Below are 19,337 nucleotides of genomic sequence, written 5' to 3' on the forward strand. Positions count from 1 at the left end.
GGCTAATGTTTTAAGTTATATCCTTCAAAATCTTTTTCCCCTCTTTGTTTTTCTTTTAAAGTTATTGAAACACTAGGCTTCTGTATTTTCCTGGGTTATACAAGCAACCATCCTTTAGGAGAAATTTAATTTTAAACTATAGCAAGAATAGAAGAGGGGCTGTGGCTACAATTTCATAGGCTCAGCTTATGAAAAGGCTGAGAATCAAGTCACTATTTTACAAATAAAACTAATAGGTATGATTGTTTGGCTGGTTTGCTGTCTAAGGAATTTTTTTTTTTTTAAGGTTTATTTATTTTGAGAGAGAGCACAAGCAGAGGAGGGACAGAGAGAGAGGGAGAGAGAGAATCCTAAGCTGACAGCACAGAGCCTGATAAGGGGCTTGATCCCGTGAAATGTGAGATCATTATCTGAGCCTGGTGCTTAACTGACTGAGCCACCCAGGAGGCCCCAGAGCATGTGACTCTTAACCTCAGGGTCCTTAGTTCAAGCCCCACATTGGGTGTGGATCTACTTTAAAAAAAAAAAAAAAAAAAAAACCAACAGAGAGAAACTATGGCCTGATAAAATGCTATATGTTTGTTGCTGTGATTATAGCATCACAGAATTTAATATTCATATATTTTGATAACAGAGCTAATCAGAAAACAGAAATCAATATGATTTAAAAAATACGAACTCTGGCATTACCTTATAATGTTGAAATGGATAATGAAGGAAATCCAAATAAAATCTAAATAGAACCTGAGAATAAAAAAAAAGAAACTGTGAATAAATGAAAGCTAGATCTTTTGTTAACTATATTTTTTGTCATTATATTTTAAAATTCTTGTCCTTTAGGTAATCTTCAAACTGTATAACCAAAATGTTTTAAGACCATGGTAAAAATTTATAGATATCATGTAGAGGGATTTACTCTAGCTTTTAATCAGCGATACTCTCTCACTGATTAAAATATTTCCAATTTCTGGCTTAGGTACATTTTGAAGGTATTTGATTATACTCAGTGGGTATAACTTAATCAAGTGACCAGTAACTTTAGTAAAGTAGCTAATACTGCCTTAGTATTTTAAAGAATTAATGTAGCCTTTAGTATGATATTAGGACGTAATTTGAGGAGAGATTTATTGTCAACTAGTAAGGTACTATTAGTCTTGGGTATTTTCAGTAGGCAGCTGTAGTTTGTTAATTGTTCATAATTTTAGTGTAACCAATCTTTGAAAATCTATTTGTTTTAATAGAATTCAGAGCCAATGAGCAGACTGTATTCAAAACTGTATAAGGAGGCTGAAAAGATCAAGAAGTGGAAAGTGAATATAGAATTTGAATTGAAGCAGAAAGAAAATAAGTTGCAAGAAAATAGAAAGATAATTGAAGCACAGCGGAAAGCCATTCAAGAACTACAGGTATAATGAGATTTGGAATTGAAAATGTAGTGTAGTAGATTTTGTCATAATAGTATTTAAAATAGAGTATTTCTGTGGTGTGGATTTTAAGGACAGTACTTTTTTTAAGTTTCAGCGATACTGCATTTCAACTTTAGGATGAACACAGCAGACAAGTTGTACAGAGCTTAATGCAAATGATTAGGGAAATAATAAATTACTTTAGATAAAGATTGATTTAATGATTCTAATTATAGACTTTGAATTTTTTAATTCCTATTACTGATGTTCTGTTTGAAATAAATGTCTTTTATTAATTGGAATATGATATTGGTGGTTAAAACTGTATTTGAAACTATTGAGCTTCAGTTTTGTGGCCTAGTGAAAGAAAAAGGTTGAGAAAATGCACCATTGGGTTAGGACAAAGATAAGACATCATTTAAAAATGTTTAGGGAAGATAATATTGTATTAAAATATTGTTGGATACTTTCTGGAGATGATTCAGCAAACTTGATTTTACATCTGTGAAAGTGAGACTGTATTCTTATGGGAAAATCCATAAGCTGTGACAAAAAAACTTTTTTGTGTGCAAAGAAGTTTTTTACACTTCTTAGTTGTTAGCAAAGAAATGCTGCTTAATAATTATACTCATGTTTATTTTCCTAAGCAAAATGTGATGCACTGTTCTTCTGTTTTGTTAATTAGTTTGAAAATGAAAAAGTAAGTTTGAAATTAGAAGAAGGAATTCAAGAAAATAAAGATTTAATAAAAGAGTAAGTAATCGTTTAATGAATTTGTTCTCTCTAAATTTTATTCCAGATTTATTAAAATAATTTCCAGAAATGTATGGAACACTTTCTATTATGTATTATATACAGAATTTTACCTGGGTACTGTGGGAGAAGGAAGACATAGTTATTCTACATTCTTATGTTTGGCAAACAGTGGTCACTGACTAATAATTTTTCACTTTCTAAAATGTCAGGTAGGAAAAACCATTAATTGGGTGTCAAAAAGGTATCTGATAATTCTGTATCTACAACTGCCTATGTATATTGTCTACCTTTCTGTTGTAGTATTTTAGGTACAGTATTTATAGTGTAAATAGTATAATAGTTAAATAGTATAAATAGTGATCAATTTAGTTCCAAGCTAATTCTCACTCTCAAGTTCCTGTTTTTGTCAGTGGCCTAATGATTGTTTCATGAACATTAGCTTTAAATTTTAGAGTCATCTTTAACTTTTCCTTTTCTTTGTTCTAGGCAGTAGCTAAGCCTTATTTTATACACTCTTACCTCATCCTCATTCAGATTATATCATATACAATTTAATAGAAATATATAATTGTTTAATTCATCTGCTAAATAGATATTGAATAGTTAGAATGTAATGTATGGGTCCACAAAGAGTGCAAAACTTATTTATTCCTACTTGCTTGCTAAATATGGTTTTAGAAGACCTATCACCTTGTCAGTGAAGTTGCTGATAAGTGAAAAGGGCTCTTAATGACAAATTGTTTTAGCCCAAGTGAAAGACAACCTGTGGAGGTGCCTGGCTGGCTCAGTTGGAAGAGCATGTGACTCTTGATCTCAGGGTCATGAGTTTGAGCCCAATATTGGGGTTAGAGATTACTTAAATAAATAAACTTTAAAAAAGGTAACCTATGACTTCCCAGATCAAATTGAAATATTATACCTTAATTTTTTCTCTGCCTACTTGAGGTTTGGTTATTAGGGAGAAGAGAGAGTGAAGAGGAAGTTTCTGACATTGTGTGCCTATTGTATATTTTGTACTTACGGTCACTTTTGTAGGTTATGTGACTGAGTTCCTACAGTATCTTACTGTCACCCTAATACCAGTATTTGATAACTGGTGAGCTTTCTTAAGTTTGGTGTTACCTCCATTAATGAACATGTGTATTTTTGTTAATACTGTGACTGTTTAATTACATAGTATAATGTAACGTAGTGTAGCGTGACATAGGAGTTACACCATTTTTTTGAGGTGAGAGGTAGTTTATTTTGGATGGGATCTCCTTCTATTTTAAGCACTTGTTTGAGTTGTGTGTCTGTTTTGCCCTCAAATGCTGAATTGTCATTTGTCATCTGAAAGAACCTTGACGTTTAGGTAAGAACTTTGTCAAAATGTTGGTGAGAAACAAAGTTGCACTTAAGGTCGAGTGACTTGATTGTTGGATGACAGACTTAATATAAAGTTGCTCAGGACCAGCCTATTCACTGGTCATGACTTTCTAAAAGGGATATAGATTCGAAAGAGACTTTGGGTATTTCAAAACCATATGCCTGGCCTGTAGTAGAAGTTTGAGAGGGAATGGACACTTTAATTTATTGACAGTTTTGAGCAGGAAAAGACTTTTGAGATAGTTTAGATAGTTTGGGAGGGATTTTTTTTTTTGAGTGGAGTGCAGGACCTTATATGTGATTTTATTTCCATATATTAGTGTCTCAATTTTCAAATTTCAGCAGTCAAACCTGAAGCATCCACAATTACATAATTCAGAAATTACTTTAAAAAGCAGCATTTGTCAGACTCCTATCTGGGATTTGTTTAGATAATTTGATGAATTAAACCCTTATGGCATGCATATGGCAAACCCTGTGGCATGCATGTGATAGTGATAGTTATCAGAGAAGAGAAGACTTTCTACAAATGAGGATGTCCAAAGGACGAATAGGAATTAACCAGGAGGAGAATTAGAGGTTGCAACTCTGGCATTTTGTGACACGCTAGAGTTTTGATTTTATCTTAAAGTGGGGTGGGAGGGTAGGGCTTGAAGAAGAGTGGGCTGAAGAAAGGCTGATTGGCTATAGCTATGGCTCCCTTCAACAAGAATAGTTTTATTTTTTCAGTATAATTTAAAATCTTGTGTATCCAGTTAAGATTTCATTTTGTAAGAGAATTTTGGTTCTAGAAAAAAAAAAAAAAGATTGAAAATTGCTGCAGATGGTCGTTTTGAAGCCAGTGAAGGGTTTTCAGAATTCTAAAATTGAGCCATTGTGAATACAGAGTAGACTTGAAATATTTATTTGATTGGATGATTGCTTGTATATGGATATATGGCTAGTTTTATACCAAGCTGTGCTGCTCAAAGGGTCTTTGTGGTTTGGGGAGCGTATTGCTAAAGACACTTTTGTCCTTTACCTCTCACCATAGATTAGCAGGAAGAGGCTGAAGTTGTTTTTTCAAATTGTAATTGAAAAATTAGGTTTATGGTCACTTGTTCTGATTTTTACAAAACCTCTAACAAAAAAGACCCTCTCTAGACCAGTGGTTCTCAAATTTTAGCAAGCATCTGAATTATCTGCATAGCTTGTTGAAGAATATACTGTTGTCCTCCCCCCCCCCCCCCCCCCGCCCCGAATTTCTGATTCAGTGGAGTAGGGCTTCAGAATTTGCCTTTCTAACAAGTGATGTGGATGCTACTGGTCCAAGGATCATACTTTGGGAGCTACTGCTCTGTACTAGAGAACAGTCACAGGCTTTAAAAATAAAGCAAACCCACCTTTTCTCTGACTGGCTTATTTTTCTTAGCGTTATACTCTCTAGATCCATCCATGTTGTTGAAAATGGCAAAATTTCATTCTCTTATGACTGAGTGATAGAATGTTCCATTGTGTGTGTGTGTGTGTGTGTGTGTGTGTGTATGTGCATACACCACATCTTCTTTATCCATTCATCTATCAGTGGCCACTTGGGCTGCTTCCATATTTTGGCTATTTTAAAGCTGCAATAAATATAGGACTGTGTATATCCCTTCAAATTAGTGTTTTTGTGTTCTTTGGGTAAATACCCAGTAGTGCTATTACTGGATCATATGGTAATTCTGTTTTTAATTTTTTGAGCAACCTCCATACTGTTTTCCACAGTGGCTGCAACAGTTTGCATTCCCACAGTGCATAAGGTTCTTTTTTCTCCACATTTTCGTCAGCACTTGTTGTTTCTTGTGTTTTTGATTTTAGCCATTCTGACAGGTGGCGTGATTTTGATTTGCATTTCCCTGTTGATTAGTGACATTGATCATCTTTTCAGGTGTCTGTTGGCCATCTGTATGTCGTCTTTGGAGAACTGTTTATGTCTTCTGCCCATTTTTAAATTGGGTTACCAGGTTTTTTTGTGTGTGTTGAGTTTTATAAGTTCTTTGTATATTTTGGATACTAACCCTCTATCAGATATGTCATTTGCAAATATCTTCTCCCCTTCAGTAGGTTGTTTTTTAGTTTTGTTGATTGTTTCCTTTGCTGTGCAAAAGCTTTTTATTTTGATGTCCCAATAGTTTATTTTTGCTTTTGTTTCCCTTGTCTCAGAAGACCTATCTAGAAAGATGTTTTATGGCTGATATGCCTGTGCTCTCTTCTAGGGCAATCAGACAACAAAAAGAAATAAAAGGCATCCAAATTGGAAAGAGTTTTATGATTTTAGGTCTCACATTTAGGCCTTTCAAAAATCCATTTTGAATTTGTTTTTGTGGATAGTATAAGAAAGTGGTCCAGTTTCATTCTTTTGCATGTAGCTGTCCACTTTTTCCATTACCATTTGTTGAAGAGACTTTTTTCCCATTACATATTCTTGCCTCCTTTGTTGAAGATTAGTTGACCACATAATTGTGCGTTTATTTCTGGGTTTTATATTCTGTTCTCTTAACCTGTGTGTCTCTTTTTGTGCCAGTACCACAGTTTTGATCACTATATTTGTAGTAGCAGTTGAAATCTGGAATTGTGATACCTCCAGCCTTCACTCCTGTGGAATTTAAGAAACAAATGAACAAAGGAAAAAAAGGCAAACCAAAAACAGAACAAACAGATGGTTACCAGAGGTGAGGTGGGTGGGGGGTGGGTGAAATAGGTAAAGTGTATTAAGAGTACATTTATCATGAGCACTGAGTAATTTCCAGAATTGTTGAATTACTGTATTATAAACCTGAAACTAATATAACACTGTATGTTGACTACTCCTGAATTAAAATAAGTAAAAAATTTTGAAAAAGCAGACAAAAAACCACACTTGATTTCAGTGATTTCTTAGCTTTTTCATTTATTAGATTATTGAAAATGTCAAAGGATATGGTCTATGTAATAATCTTTTGCTTTTTACTAAACTAATATGTAGATTTAAAAACTCAGAAGTTTATTTTTATTTATTTTTCAGAGAGAGAGAATGCCCATGCAAGTGAGAGAGGGGCAGAGAGAGAGGGAGACAGAATCCCAAGCAGGCTCTGTGCTCTGAGCACAGAGCCCAGTGCAGGACTTGAACTCATGGACAGTGAGATCATGACCTGAGCTGAAATTGAGAGTCACACTTAGTGACTGAGCCACCCAGGTGCTGCTAAAAATCATTATTAATGAGAGGCACCTGGGTGGCTCGTCGGTTCAGAGTCCGACTTCAGCTCAGGTCATGATGTCATGGTTTGTGGTTTGTGCTGCTGTCAGCACAGAGCCCACTTTGGATCCTCTGTTCCCTTTTCTCTGCCTCTCCCCTGCTTGCGCTCTCTCAAAAATAAATAAATATAAAAACACCCCAAAAATCATTATTAATGATTAATTTGTAACAGTTCATTTCTATGGAAAATTTATAAGGTGGAAAATTATATCTAACTGTTGAATATATGATAACTTCAGGATATCTAGAGGTCTTTTTTCCCTCTTCTTTCTTTTTTTAAAAATTTTCATTAACATGTAATGAGATTTGGAACATACAAGACTACATTGTATTGAACTTTCTAAAAAAATTTATTGGTATAATTTATGACATTAATTTTAGGTATGAAACATAATTATTGGATATATGTATAGCAAAATGATCGGCAAATATATTCTCCCATTTAGTAGGTTGTCTTTTCATTTTGTTGGTAGTTTCCTTGGCTGTGCAGAAGCACTTATTTTTGTTTTTTTATTATTATTTTTTAAATACTGATCATGTATTGATTTCAGTTGTCATGGCTTTTTTTAAATAATTTTTTTAACGTTTATTTATTTTTGAGAGAGTGACATGGAATGCGAGCAGGGGAGGGTTAGAGAGAGAAGGGGAGACACAGAATCCGAAGCAGTCTCCAGGCTCTGAGCTGTCAGCACAGAGCTGGATGTTGGGCTCAAACCTACAAACCTTGAGATCATGACCTGAGCTAAAGTCGGTGCTTAACCAACTGAGCCACCCAGGCACCCCCAGAAGCTTTTAAATTTGATGTGGTCCCACTTGTTTATTTTTGCTTTTGTTGCCTTTGCTTGTGTCAAATCCAAAAAAATCATTTCTAAGATTGATGTCAAGGAACTTACCACCTATGTTTTCTTCTAGGAGTTTTATGGTTTCAGGTCTTATGTTCAAGTCTTTAATCCATTTTGAGTTGATTTTGTGTATGCTATAAGATAGTGGTTCCATTTTCCCAGTGGCATTTATTTATTTCAAACAATTTTTAATGTTTGTTTATTTTTGGGGGACAGGGAGAGAGCACGAGCAGGGGAGAAGCAGAGAGAGAGAAAAACGCAGAATCAGAAGCAGGCTCCAGGCTCTGAGCTGCAGCGCGGAGCCCAACACAGGGTTCAGACTCACCAACTGTGAGATCATGACCTGAGCCCAAGTTGGATGCTTAACTCATGGAGCCAGCCACCAAGGTGCCCCTTCTCAACACCATTTATTGAAGGGATTCTCCTTTCCCCGTTGTATATTCTTGGCTCCTTTGTAGTGAACTCACTGACCATATATGCATGGGTTTGTTTGTTTTGTTGATTTATGTGTCTGTTTTTATGCTAATACCATACTTTTGAAAAACTTTTTAAATTCCAGTTAGTTAACATACAATGAATATTAGTTTCAGGTGTACAATACAGTGATTCAACACTTGCATGCAATACTTGGTGCTCATCCCAACAAGTGTACTCCTTAATCCCCATCACCTATTTGACCAGTTCCCCCCCCCTCCCAGACTGTTTTGATTACTCTAGTTTTGTCATATAGTTTGAAATCAGGAAGTGTGATTCCTCTAGCTCTTCTTTCTCAAGTTTGCTTTGGCTCGCTGGTGATATACAAATTTTAGGTTTGTTCTGTATCTGAAAAATGCCATTGAAAATTTGGTTGGGATTGCATTGATTCTGTGAATTGTTTTAGGTAGTGTGATATTTATAAGAAAAATATATTTGGTCATTCAGATGACCAAATCTGTATTTCTCATATAAATATAAATATATATATACATACACATATACACACACACATATATGTATGTATATGTGTATGTATATATGTATATATATTTGGTTTTCATCCACCATTCCTGGCTCATAGCTTCCAAAACCCTTGGAATTTCCTAAGTGCTAAGAGTGACAAAAGTATCTCTTATTATGTTAATGAGATGACTTTTGGAACCTACTTAAGGATGAGGTTGGCTGCTAGGAGAACCCAGCATGTGATTAGAGGGTTGGAACTTACAGTCCGTCTCCACCCCTACCCCCCCACCCTTGGTAAGGGGAAGAGGGTCTGGAAGTCGAATCTGTCATCATTGACCAATGATTTAATCAATCATGATTATGTAACTTAGCCTCCATGAAAACCCAAGAGGACAGGGTTCAGGAAAACTTCGAGCTTGGTAAAGAGATTTGAAGAGAGTGGTGAGCTCAGAGAGAGAGAGCATGGAAGCTCCCCACCCTTTCCCCATGCCTGTCCCTATGCATCTCTTTTACCTGACTATTTCTGACTTACATTATTTTATAATAAACTAGTAACATGGCAAGTGAATTGTTTCTCAGTGTTCAGTGAGCTGCTCCAGCAAATTAATTGAACCTAAGGAACCTCAGATTTATAGGCAGTTTGTCAGAGGTATAGGTAACAATCTGAGCTTGTTACTGGTGTCCGAAAACTAAGGAGTGAGTCATGGGAATTTTTTATTTATAGCCAGTTGGACAGAAGTGTAGGTAACAACTTGGGCTTGCAACTGGTTAAGTAGGGCTGGGGGAACAGCAGTTTTGTAGGACCGAACCCTTAACTTGTAGAATCTCAAGTAGGACTGGGGGAACAGCAGTTTTTGTAGGACTGAACCCTTAGAATCTGAGGCTATCTCCAGGTAGGTAGTGTCAGATTGAATTGAATTGTACACTCAACTGGTGTCCCAAGAATTGCTTGTTGGTCCCAAGAATTGAACTGCTGCCCCTCCACATTGGAATTGGTATTAGGACCCATTTAGGTAATGTGGACATTTTAACAATATTCTTCTAATCTATGAGCATGGAATATCTTTCCATTTATTTGTGTCTTCAATTTCTTAATGTATTATAGTTTTCAGTGCACAGGTCTTTAATTTCCTTGGTTAAATTTAATCCTAGGTATTTTATTCTTTTTGATGCAACTGTAAATAGGGTTGTTTTCTTAATTTCTCCTTCAGATAGTTCATTATCAGTGTACACAAATGCAGCTGATTTTTGTGTATATTGATTTTATATCCTACACACTTCACTGAACTGGTTTTTTCTAACAGTTTTTTGGTGGGGTCTTTAGAGTTTTCTCTATATATCATGTTAAGAGTTTCTTTTTCCTTTCTAATTTGGATACCTTTTTTGATACCTTTAATTTATTTATTTTCTTGCCTCATTGCTCTGACTAGTTCTTCTAATAGTATGCTGAATAAAAATGGCAAGAGGGGGTATTCTTGTCTCGTTCTGATCTTAGAGGAAAAGCTTTTGGCTTTTTACTGTTGAACATGATGCAAGCTGTGTACTTGTCATATATGGCCATTATTATGGTGAGGTACATTCTCTTTATACCCAACTTTGTTGAGAGTTTTTATCACAAATGGATATTGAATTTTATTAAATGCTTTTTCTGCATCTATTGAGATGATCAGAGGTCGTCTTATTCATGTAATGAAAGGCTAGTCAGAAAATTACCTGTTTACTGTTTTGAGGGTAAGACAGCTAGAGTATATGTGGGGTAATTAGTAAATGAAAAGCCCTACTCTCTTTTCTCATATTTTTTCTTCTGCAAATCTAGAACTGTTTACTGAAGGGTTATTGATAGCTACTTGGGTAGAAACTTGTTAAGGAACTATCCTTTTTACTTTAAAGGGAAGCAGTTACTAAATCATCTTTGCTAATAGTGCAGTCAACCCATATTTTTTCCATATAGTCATTTATGAGGGATGTGATATATATATTAAAGTATTATAAGACTTTCTTCAAAAATTATAATAATGTTTCATAACTTTTACATATGATTTTGCTTTGAGATCAGATTGCACTTACACAGACTCTTTGCTTTCTTTCAGGAATAATGCTACAAGGCATTTATGTAATTTACTCAAAGAAACCTGTGCCAGATCTGCAGAAAAGACAAAGAAATGTAAATATTTTTCTTGTTTTATGTGATTTTCTAAATTTGTTATTATTTAAAAAAAAATTTTTTTTAATGTTTATTTTTGAGAGAGAGACAGAGTGGGGGAGGAGCAGAGAGAGAGGAAGACACAGAGTCAGAAGCAGGCTCCAGGCTCTGAGCTGTCAGCACCTAGCCCAAGCCCGACGTGGGGCCCAAACTCACAAACCGTGAGATCATGACCTGAGCTGAAGTCGGATGCTCAACCAACTGAGCCAGCCAGGCGCCCCATCAACTTATTATTATTTTAATGGAGAAGGGAAGAAATTGTTTTTTCACTTTTTGGAGCCAACTTTGATTTGAACAAGTTACATGTGCCTCATACCATTTCTTTGCATAAGTAGTGATTTGATTCTTAGTTCTTTGAGCTTTCAAAGCTCAAAGTTTTTTTGAAAGATAATTTATTTCAAAAGCTGTATATCTGACATTTGTAGTTCTTATTTCAGTTAAAATGTGATCTTGAGACTAAGCTTCTTTCTGTCTGGAACAACCAGCATATTAAATTTTGATGCATAACCATGTTTATAATAGAAACTACTGGTGGAAGGCTATGCTGAAGGCCTAGTACTTAAGAGTAGTGCAATATTTATTTCCTATCTAAATAGAATTCTCAAGTTTCTTCTAAAGAAACATGCTTTTAAAATATTCAAATAAGGTTGTGGTATATATATGAGAGTACACCTTTTCATTGTATGCATATTTTGATTTTACTTGTAGGAATTTTTTTCATTTTGATGAAAAACAAATTTTATTTTCAAAAATAATACTTTTATCTTTGTCATTATTTTCACACTAGCTCTACTTTGTTTCTGCCAAGAATCTATTAGGATATACTGTCTATCTGCTTTTTCAGGATAGCTAAAATTTTAGTGTCACACAGCTTATTGCTTAAGAGCCTGGGCTTAAGAGTTAGGTTGCTGTCTACTTGACCTTGGATAAGTTATATAATCTCTGATCCACTGTTTATTGGTTAATAAAGTGCCTCTTAGTGTTGTTTTGAGAATTAAATTTGTTAATAAATATAAATTGCTTATAACAGTGCAAAGTGCTCCTCCCCTCCTCCTCCCTCTTCTTTTTTCTTTTTCTTTTTTTCCTCCTCCTCCTCTTCCTTTTCCTTCCCCCTCTCCTCTTCCTTGTCTGTCTGTCTTTCTCTTTCTTTCTTTCTTTCTTTCTTTCTTTCTTTCTTTCTTTCTTTCTTTCTTTCTTTCTTTCTTTCCAGTATGCACTATTGCTAGTGTTTTTAATTCTTTGTCCCTACACATAGTACTTTGCTTTTAGAACTAATATATATAGTTCTAGAATGTAGTGTACCCTACCAGCTCCTCCACTGCATCCTGTTTATTCAACTTTCAATATTAGCTTTCCCATCTATATATAAAAAATGGTGAGAAGTATACACTGATGGGTGTAGAGGGATGGTGTGTTGACTGCTTTGTAGAAAGTAACCTGGGCCATAGAGACAAGGCTGCTAGGTTTTTTTTTTTTTTTCTCTGTTTAGTTTTATGTTCTCTAAGTCAGAGATAGATGGTGGGAGAGGTTTGCTGAATCTTTAAAAAGATTTTTAGGTGATTTCTTAAATGAACCGATGAGTGTATCTTGATATGATGTGTAGATCGTTTTTTCCTATACAAAGTCTTTACACTTATTAATGTAAACTCCATCTAGATTCTTCCTGAAGTCTTTCCTTTTGCTGTTGGATTTTTCTGTCTCATTTATTCATTCACCAGCTTTTTAAGTGTCTACTTTGGGTCATGAAATATTCTGAATGCTGAGGAAAACAGCAATGAACAGTTTCTGCTTTTAAGGAGGATGCATCCTAGTGGAGGGACACAGACCATAAACAAATTATATGTTGGGTGATGGTAACTACTTAAGGAGAGAGTATTTTGGGATAGGGTGATTGGGGAAGTATTTTAGGGACCCTAGTAAGTGTGTGTGTGTGTGTGGGGGGGGGGGTGAGCCATGTAGTTATTTTAGGAAATAGTAAGTGCAAAGTCCCTTAGATGAAAGCCTATTTAATCTTTTCAAGTCAGTGAGGCCACTGTGCTGTTACCTTTCATATTTCTGCCTTGTATATGTTTTTCATCTTTTTTCTTGTGTGCCATTCGGGAACATTTCTTCTAATCTCTCTTCTAGTACACTAATTCTCTTTTTAGCTAGTTCTAGTTTGTTTTTTAATTCATTAGTCGAAGTTTCAATTTTTGTTATTGCATTTTTTGGTTTTGTATATATTAGCTGGTCTTAAAAATATCCGTAGTGTCACGTTTTAGACTTTCAGGTTTGTTGCTGAAATTTTTCTTTAACATAAAGTTGATGGACAATGTTACATTAGTTTCAGGTGTGTAACATAGTGATTTAATATGCGATGTTCACCACTAGTGTTCCTTGCTGAAATTTTTAAGTTCAGCTTTTTTATCTCCATGAACATAGTAAATTAAACATTATTTTATTAAGGTTTTAATAAAGTTTATTAAAGGGGTCTATTCTGGTGTGTCGTCCTCTAGATTCTACTTCTTGTTTATCTCATTGTGTACTTCATTATCTATGATTATTTGCTTGAGACCTAGAATGGTGTCACATTTTCCTGGTTCTTTGAATGTTGAAAAGTTTTGATTATATCCTGGACACTTTGAAATTATATGTTGTGAGAATCTGGGTCCTTTTAAAATCCCCAGGACAATGTATGTTTGTTTATTTATTTTTTAGCAGTTTGTCAACTCCAGATCAGATCACAAGTTCTATCTTGCCTTTTGTGTGCTGGGTTCCAGTATCAGTTCAGTTTTCAAAGCCTTTGGTATACTGCTCTGGCTCTGTTTCTTGTATGCTCCACTCAAGATTAGGTCTGGGATGTGGGTAGTGGTTTATATTGGAGTTTAGTTTTAAAAGCCCTTGCTGTATTTGTTTTGGGTCTGTCTTGTACATGTATAGTCTCTCAATTTTCCCATGGGACTCATATCATAATTTAGGTAATCCTCTTTTGGAGCTGTCTTTAAGATTTCTCCCCCATGCTCAGCCTTGGGCCCATTTTCCCTGCCCGTTGGCTGTAAATGTGGAATTTCTTTTGGGGTTTTGTATGTCCTCGCTGCCATGGCTGCTACTATTCCACTACTAGGGCCATTTTGGGGACAGGGCTGTGAGGGGAAAAAAAAGAAAAAAGTCAGGATTTCCTTTTGCTGCTCATGTTTCCTGTTACAGTTCTGCTGGGGCCTTACACTTTGGCTACTGTTAGGAGGGAAGATAGGAAAAAACCTAAACAGGAAACTCACCTTCCCATGAGTCATTTCTTTAAGATTTTACTTTTTGTCTCCAGTATATCTGCCTTTGCTTACTTTTCAGAGTCCTAAAGTAGTTGCTTTATGTATTTCATTCAGGGGTTTTAGCTGTAAGTAATGGGAGAGAAAAGCTATAGTGGAATTACTTCATCTTGACTGGCACTGGAAGTTGGTTTGGTGTTTTTGAATTATAACCCTCAATCTATTCTTGGCCTGATTATGTTTTCATCATTATGTTTTTAGATCTTTGATTCCTTCAAGAATTAAAAAATCCTCCAGGTTTTTAACTGTCTGCAGTAGGAGGGTTGGTCTGAATTACTTAGCTATTACCAGAAAATAGAGTCCTTGATGCTTTCCTAAAATACAGACCAAATCATGTTACTGTTTAATTCATTAAATGGCTTTCCATATGTTTTTTGGTGGATAGCATGGTGTTTGCCACTTTCCCATATATACAGGCTCATGGAGAACTACTTGTTACTCCCTAAACAGATTATGCTTCTGAGCTTTTGAATATATTTTTTTATTGACTGATCCTCTTTCCTTCATCTCCTTAGCTCGTATTTGTCCTTCAAAACTCAGAATAAATGTTACTGCTCTTGGGAAATATTCCCCAATTTTGTAGTCTGATTTAGATGCTCCTCTTCTTTGTATACCTTTACCATGTACTGTATTTATGAATTCCCTCAACAAATATTTGAGTGTCTACTACTATATGCTAGACATCTCACTGCAAGCTTAAGGACAAGGGATCATATCTTAATTCAGTATAGTCCGTTCTTTAGACAATGTCTTTCAAGATAGTAGGTGATAGGTTAATAAAAAAAGAACAAATCTGTTCTTAGATGCACCTTTAAAAAAAAACCCTTTAAATGGCTGTTGCACACTGAATGATATTGAATTCTTTAGCCTGCCATTCGAAATATTGCGTTAGCTTTTTTTTTTTTTTTTTTTTTTTTTTTTTTGTAGCCTTAAGTCCTAACCTAAAGTAGTTAGTGTTTTAGTGTTGGGAAAGACTTTAAAGCTTTTGTAGTCTACTTACATTTCCATTGATCTACTTTCCTTTATAGCATGTCTAACCAAGTGGTAGTCGTTTTTATGTTTGAATATATTCAGTGATGGAAACTCACTAACCCCAAGATTGTCATTTAAGGACAGCTCTTAATTTTTATGTTGAGCTGAAATCTTGACATAGTTTCTGTCTTCTTATTGTAGCTCTCCTTAGGGCATATGGAAAAAGTCTAAGTCATTTTTTATGTGTTATCTCTTTAGATCTTTAAAGCTGGCTTCTTGTCCTTTTTGAATCTTGTCGTTAGCCTAGACATTTGAAGATTCTTAAGTGCTTTTGGCATTTTGGTTGATCTGTTGAACATCTTTGTTATAGAGTCCAGATCTGTCTGAGGTAATCTAGTTTTGTAACTTAACCTGTGTAAGGGACTATTCATTGTCTAATTGTAGGTGTCTTTAATGAACTCTAAGGTCAGCTTATTTGATAGTCACAATGCATTATAGGCTTAGTGAGTTCACTGTTAATTAAAACCTTTACATTTTCTTTTTTGCTTCATTCTTTGCATGTACATTTACATTTTTGGATCCAGATAGCATTCTTTGCATTTATCCAAACTAGATTTAATCAGGCACACCTGTGTTTAAAAAAAAAAAAAAATTTTTTTTACATTTATTTATTTTTGAGAGACAGAGACAGAGCACAAGTGGGGGAGGGGCAGAGAGAGAAGGAGACACAGAATCTGAAGCAGGCTCCAGGCTGTCAGCACAGAGCCTGATGCTGGGCTCAAACCCACAAACCATGAGATCATGGCTTAAGCTGAAGTCAGACGCTCAACCGACTGAGCCACCCAGGTGCCCCCAGGCACGCCTGTGTTTTAATCATGTCCCACTACTCACTAGCTTTGGGATCCTGGAAAATAACATAATTTTCTGTCTCACAATTTCCTCATCTGTGAAATGGGGGTAATCACAGTTCCCTAGATCTATACCTAGATATTGTGTGTGTGTGTGTGTATGTGTGTGTGTATGTGTGTGTGTATGTGTGTGTGTGTGTGTATTTTTGATCATTATAATTCACAGTTTTGTCAGTACAACCATTTCAATCTGTACCGGTCTTTTTTTTAGCTCATGAATGCTTTATGATATCTTTGGGCACTGTCTGATTTTTGTTTGGGCAATACTTGTTTGTTGGCCTTCAGTTCTTCTTTTCTCTAATTGTTTTAATATTTTCCCCCTCATTGGGTTTGTTTCCTATATTTCCAGTTTGACTTTTGAAATATCAATTCTGTACTGTTCTGCCTCTAACCTGTAATTCTCTTGTAGTGTCATCTAATTCATTGCCCCTTTCCTCCTCATTTATTTTTCTATTTGATTTATCCCATTTCTTGCATTTCTGTTGTGGCCTGTTCTGTCTTTTTTCACTGTATCTTCCTCTTTCATTGACCATATTTTCTTGGTTCTGTTGAGAATACTGGATAGTTTTCTGAAATCTTCATCTGGGTTCTCTAGATAGACTTTGTTTTCAGAGATAGGTTATTCCTTTTAACATCTCTCATGTTGTTCCCTTTCCTTTGTTTGACAGTATTTTTTTGTAGGCCTCCTGTGGGTTTTCTCACCATATATGTCATTGAAAAAAGCAAGAACTATCCAGACTAAATAAACTAGGTGATAAACTGACTTTAGTCTGGATTTACCTCCTCTGGTTTAGTGGCTGAATCCTCTTTTTATATTTACAGTTGTATGGCAGATCCCTGAGCAGTTTGTAAATTTTTCACCTTGTGTAACTCTGCCCCTTCTGGCTAGTTTTCTGATGCTCTGATAAATGTAGAAACTGATTCTGCATAATTGTAATCAATAAACTGAAACATGCATAACACTTTGATATCTTAAAATATAAAAAAATCTTAATTTTTAATATCTTAAAGCCTTGATGCTGCTAACGTAGAAGAAACATAATCTTAGTAAATTTGGGAACTTTCCCCCTTCCCCTGGGGTTGAATCTAAATTTGGAAGTTCCCATATTGTACCATGTGGTAGAGAAGGACATTTGTTATCCATGGAGACTTTTCTCGTTTCGACTGGTATTCGGTAACTGGTCCACATAGGTTGCTGCTGAGTCCTCCCTCATTTCTGTCCTCAGGGCCCATTCAGATCTGCTGGTTCTCTGTGCTTTGTCCCACCATGCTCAGCTGCATCGGGTGTTGCAACAAGAGTAATGGAAGCTGTCTAAAGCCCTATCTGCCTAGATACACTTCACAGGCATTTCTTCTTAGGTTTTGTCATCTTTCTAGAGCCCTACTGAAGAAAAAAAGTATAGTCTCACTCTGCTCTTGGTTGGCCCACACTCGCTGGGGGTTTTGTGGTCCTCAACCCTGAAGCTTAAGTCTGGTGAGTATAGAGGGCTCCAGAACCTTTTCTTAAGTGTCTGCCAGAACTTACCAAGCTCTCTTAGCTTCCCCTTCTAAAGGCTTTTTCCCACAAATTAGTAAATATTTCTTTGACGTAGAGGATGAGAATCTTTGTTCTGACTCATATATTTAAAAAACCTAGTGTTTATGTCCTGAATCCTTCCCTTAATCCCCAATCTGGTGTTTTGAAACCCAAAGAGTTTTTCTTTGCTTTTGTTTGAATCATCTCTTCTTTTCTAAATTATTTTTTAAATGTTTATTTATTTTTGATAGAGAGAGAGTGTGAGTGGGAGAGGGGCAGAGAGAGAGAGGGAGACATAGAATCTGGAACAGGTTCCAGGCTCTGAGCTGTCAGCACAGAGCCTGACGCGGGGCTCGAACTCATGAGCCATGAGATCATGACCTGAGCCGAAGTCGGATGCTTAACCGACTGAGCCACTCAGACACCCCTGAATCATTTCTTCTTTAAGGCAGTACATGCTGAAAGATCTAGTTGCCCAAACTGGAGCAAAGCATGTGTGGGGGAGGGGGGGGAGGAGGGGTAGAGTGTGAAGAGAGAGGGAGGGAGGCTAAAGGGAAGGGAGTGAAGGTGGGGGGTAGGGAGATAGATCAATGGATAGATAAATATCAAGAAGAAAAACAGAAAATGTAGGGTTATATTTTTACAATACTGCATTACCACATTGGAACACTCAACAGCTACCAGAGTCCCTACTTTGTACTACCTATAGGGTCTTGCTTGTGACAACTGTAAAGTATATCTATACCCGTTTATGTTCTTTTCTGTAGTTTTATTTAATTTCCAGTACTTTTCTATTGGAAGAATGGCTGGATGGTATCTTGGAAGTACTAATGGTATTGGTAATGGGAAAATTGGAGGTGTTGGCAGTAGAATGCAGTTCTTTGGCACAAATCATTTCTGAGGAATAGAGAAGATGTGTTACTAAGTGTGTAAGTAGTGAATATAAAACAGAATAGATGGAGTGAGAAGTATGAACTATCTTTCTGTTCAAATGCTGATATATTATGCCTCTATTTCCTTAAATTTTCCAGCCCTTTATTTCCAGCCCTTTAATATTCAGATAAAATTGGTTCAGTTCCTGTTTCATATGCTGTAAGTCCAGAGCTTTCTCCATTATTTTTTAGGGGTTTAGCACACCTGCATTCTTCTAAAGATAGTTCATGTACCCTCTTTTTGGTTATTTGGGTTCCCATTGACAGCTGCTATTCTCTTGTTTGCAGCTGGTTACTGAGAGTCTGGGACTAATACCCTCTTTACATTTTTTTTTTTAACGTTTATTTATTTTTGAGACAGAGAGAGACAGAGCATGAATGGGGGAGGGTCAGAGAGAGAGGGAGACACAGAATCTGAAACAGGCTCCAGGCTCTGAGCTGTCAGCACAGAGCCTGATGCGGGGCTCGAACTCACAGACTGTGAGATCATGACTTGAGCTGAAGTTGGACGCTTAACCAACTGAGCCACTCAGGCGCCCCTACCATCTTTAAATTTAACATGCTTTAATGTAATGCTGGTCTCATTTGGGGGGATGATAAAGGAACAGCCACGTTGTCTGTTACTGCTTTGTAATTAAGGTACTGCCTTCTACCTTCATTCCCCTCAGCATAGCTAGAGGGAATCATTGCTCAGGTAAAAAAAAACACCCAGAAAAATAAAAAGGTTGTAGAGGATTTATAGGGGATTTCTCTCTGGAGCCACACCTATTCTTAAACCTCAAGGCATGAAGAGCAAGTTTATCTTCCTTTCTGCGTCCTCAGAAGTAGAGCAAGAGATCATGGGCTTTGGTTTTCATGTGGACTCTATGAATCATAAATATACACAGGAGAAAGTACTTAATAGAATAATTGTTAAATCCCTACTCATTTTAAAGGC

The 19,337-nt window shown here is 36.0% G+C and overlaps 1 protein-coding gene across 1 annotated transcript in view; it reads left to right on the plus strand.

Annotated features, from left to right (window-relative positions):
• Positions 1–19,337, plus strand: part of SYCP1 (synaptonemal complex protein 1) — a 126,787-nt gene that overhangs the window by 4,245 nt on the left and 103,205 nt on the right. Inside the window, exons 5-7 of the mRNA XM_042993787.1 lie at positions 1,242–1,406; positions 2,092–2,159; positions 10,655–10,728. Of these exons, the coding sequence (XP_042849721.1) occupies positions 1,242–1,406; positions 2,092–2,159; positions 10,655–10,728 (307 nt within the window). The remainder of the gene's footprint in view (positions 1–1,241; positions 1,407–2,091; positions 2,160–10,654; positions 10,729–19,337) is intronic.

The sequence above is a fragment of the Panthera tigris genome, chromosome C1 (assembly GCF_018350195.1).
Source record: "Panthera tigris isolate Pti1 chromosome C1, P.tigris_Pti1_mat1.1, whole genome shotgun sequence".
Lineage (NCBI taxonomy): Eukaryota > Metazoa > Chordata > Mammalia > Carnivora > Felidae > Panthera > Panthera tigris.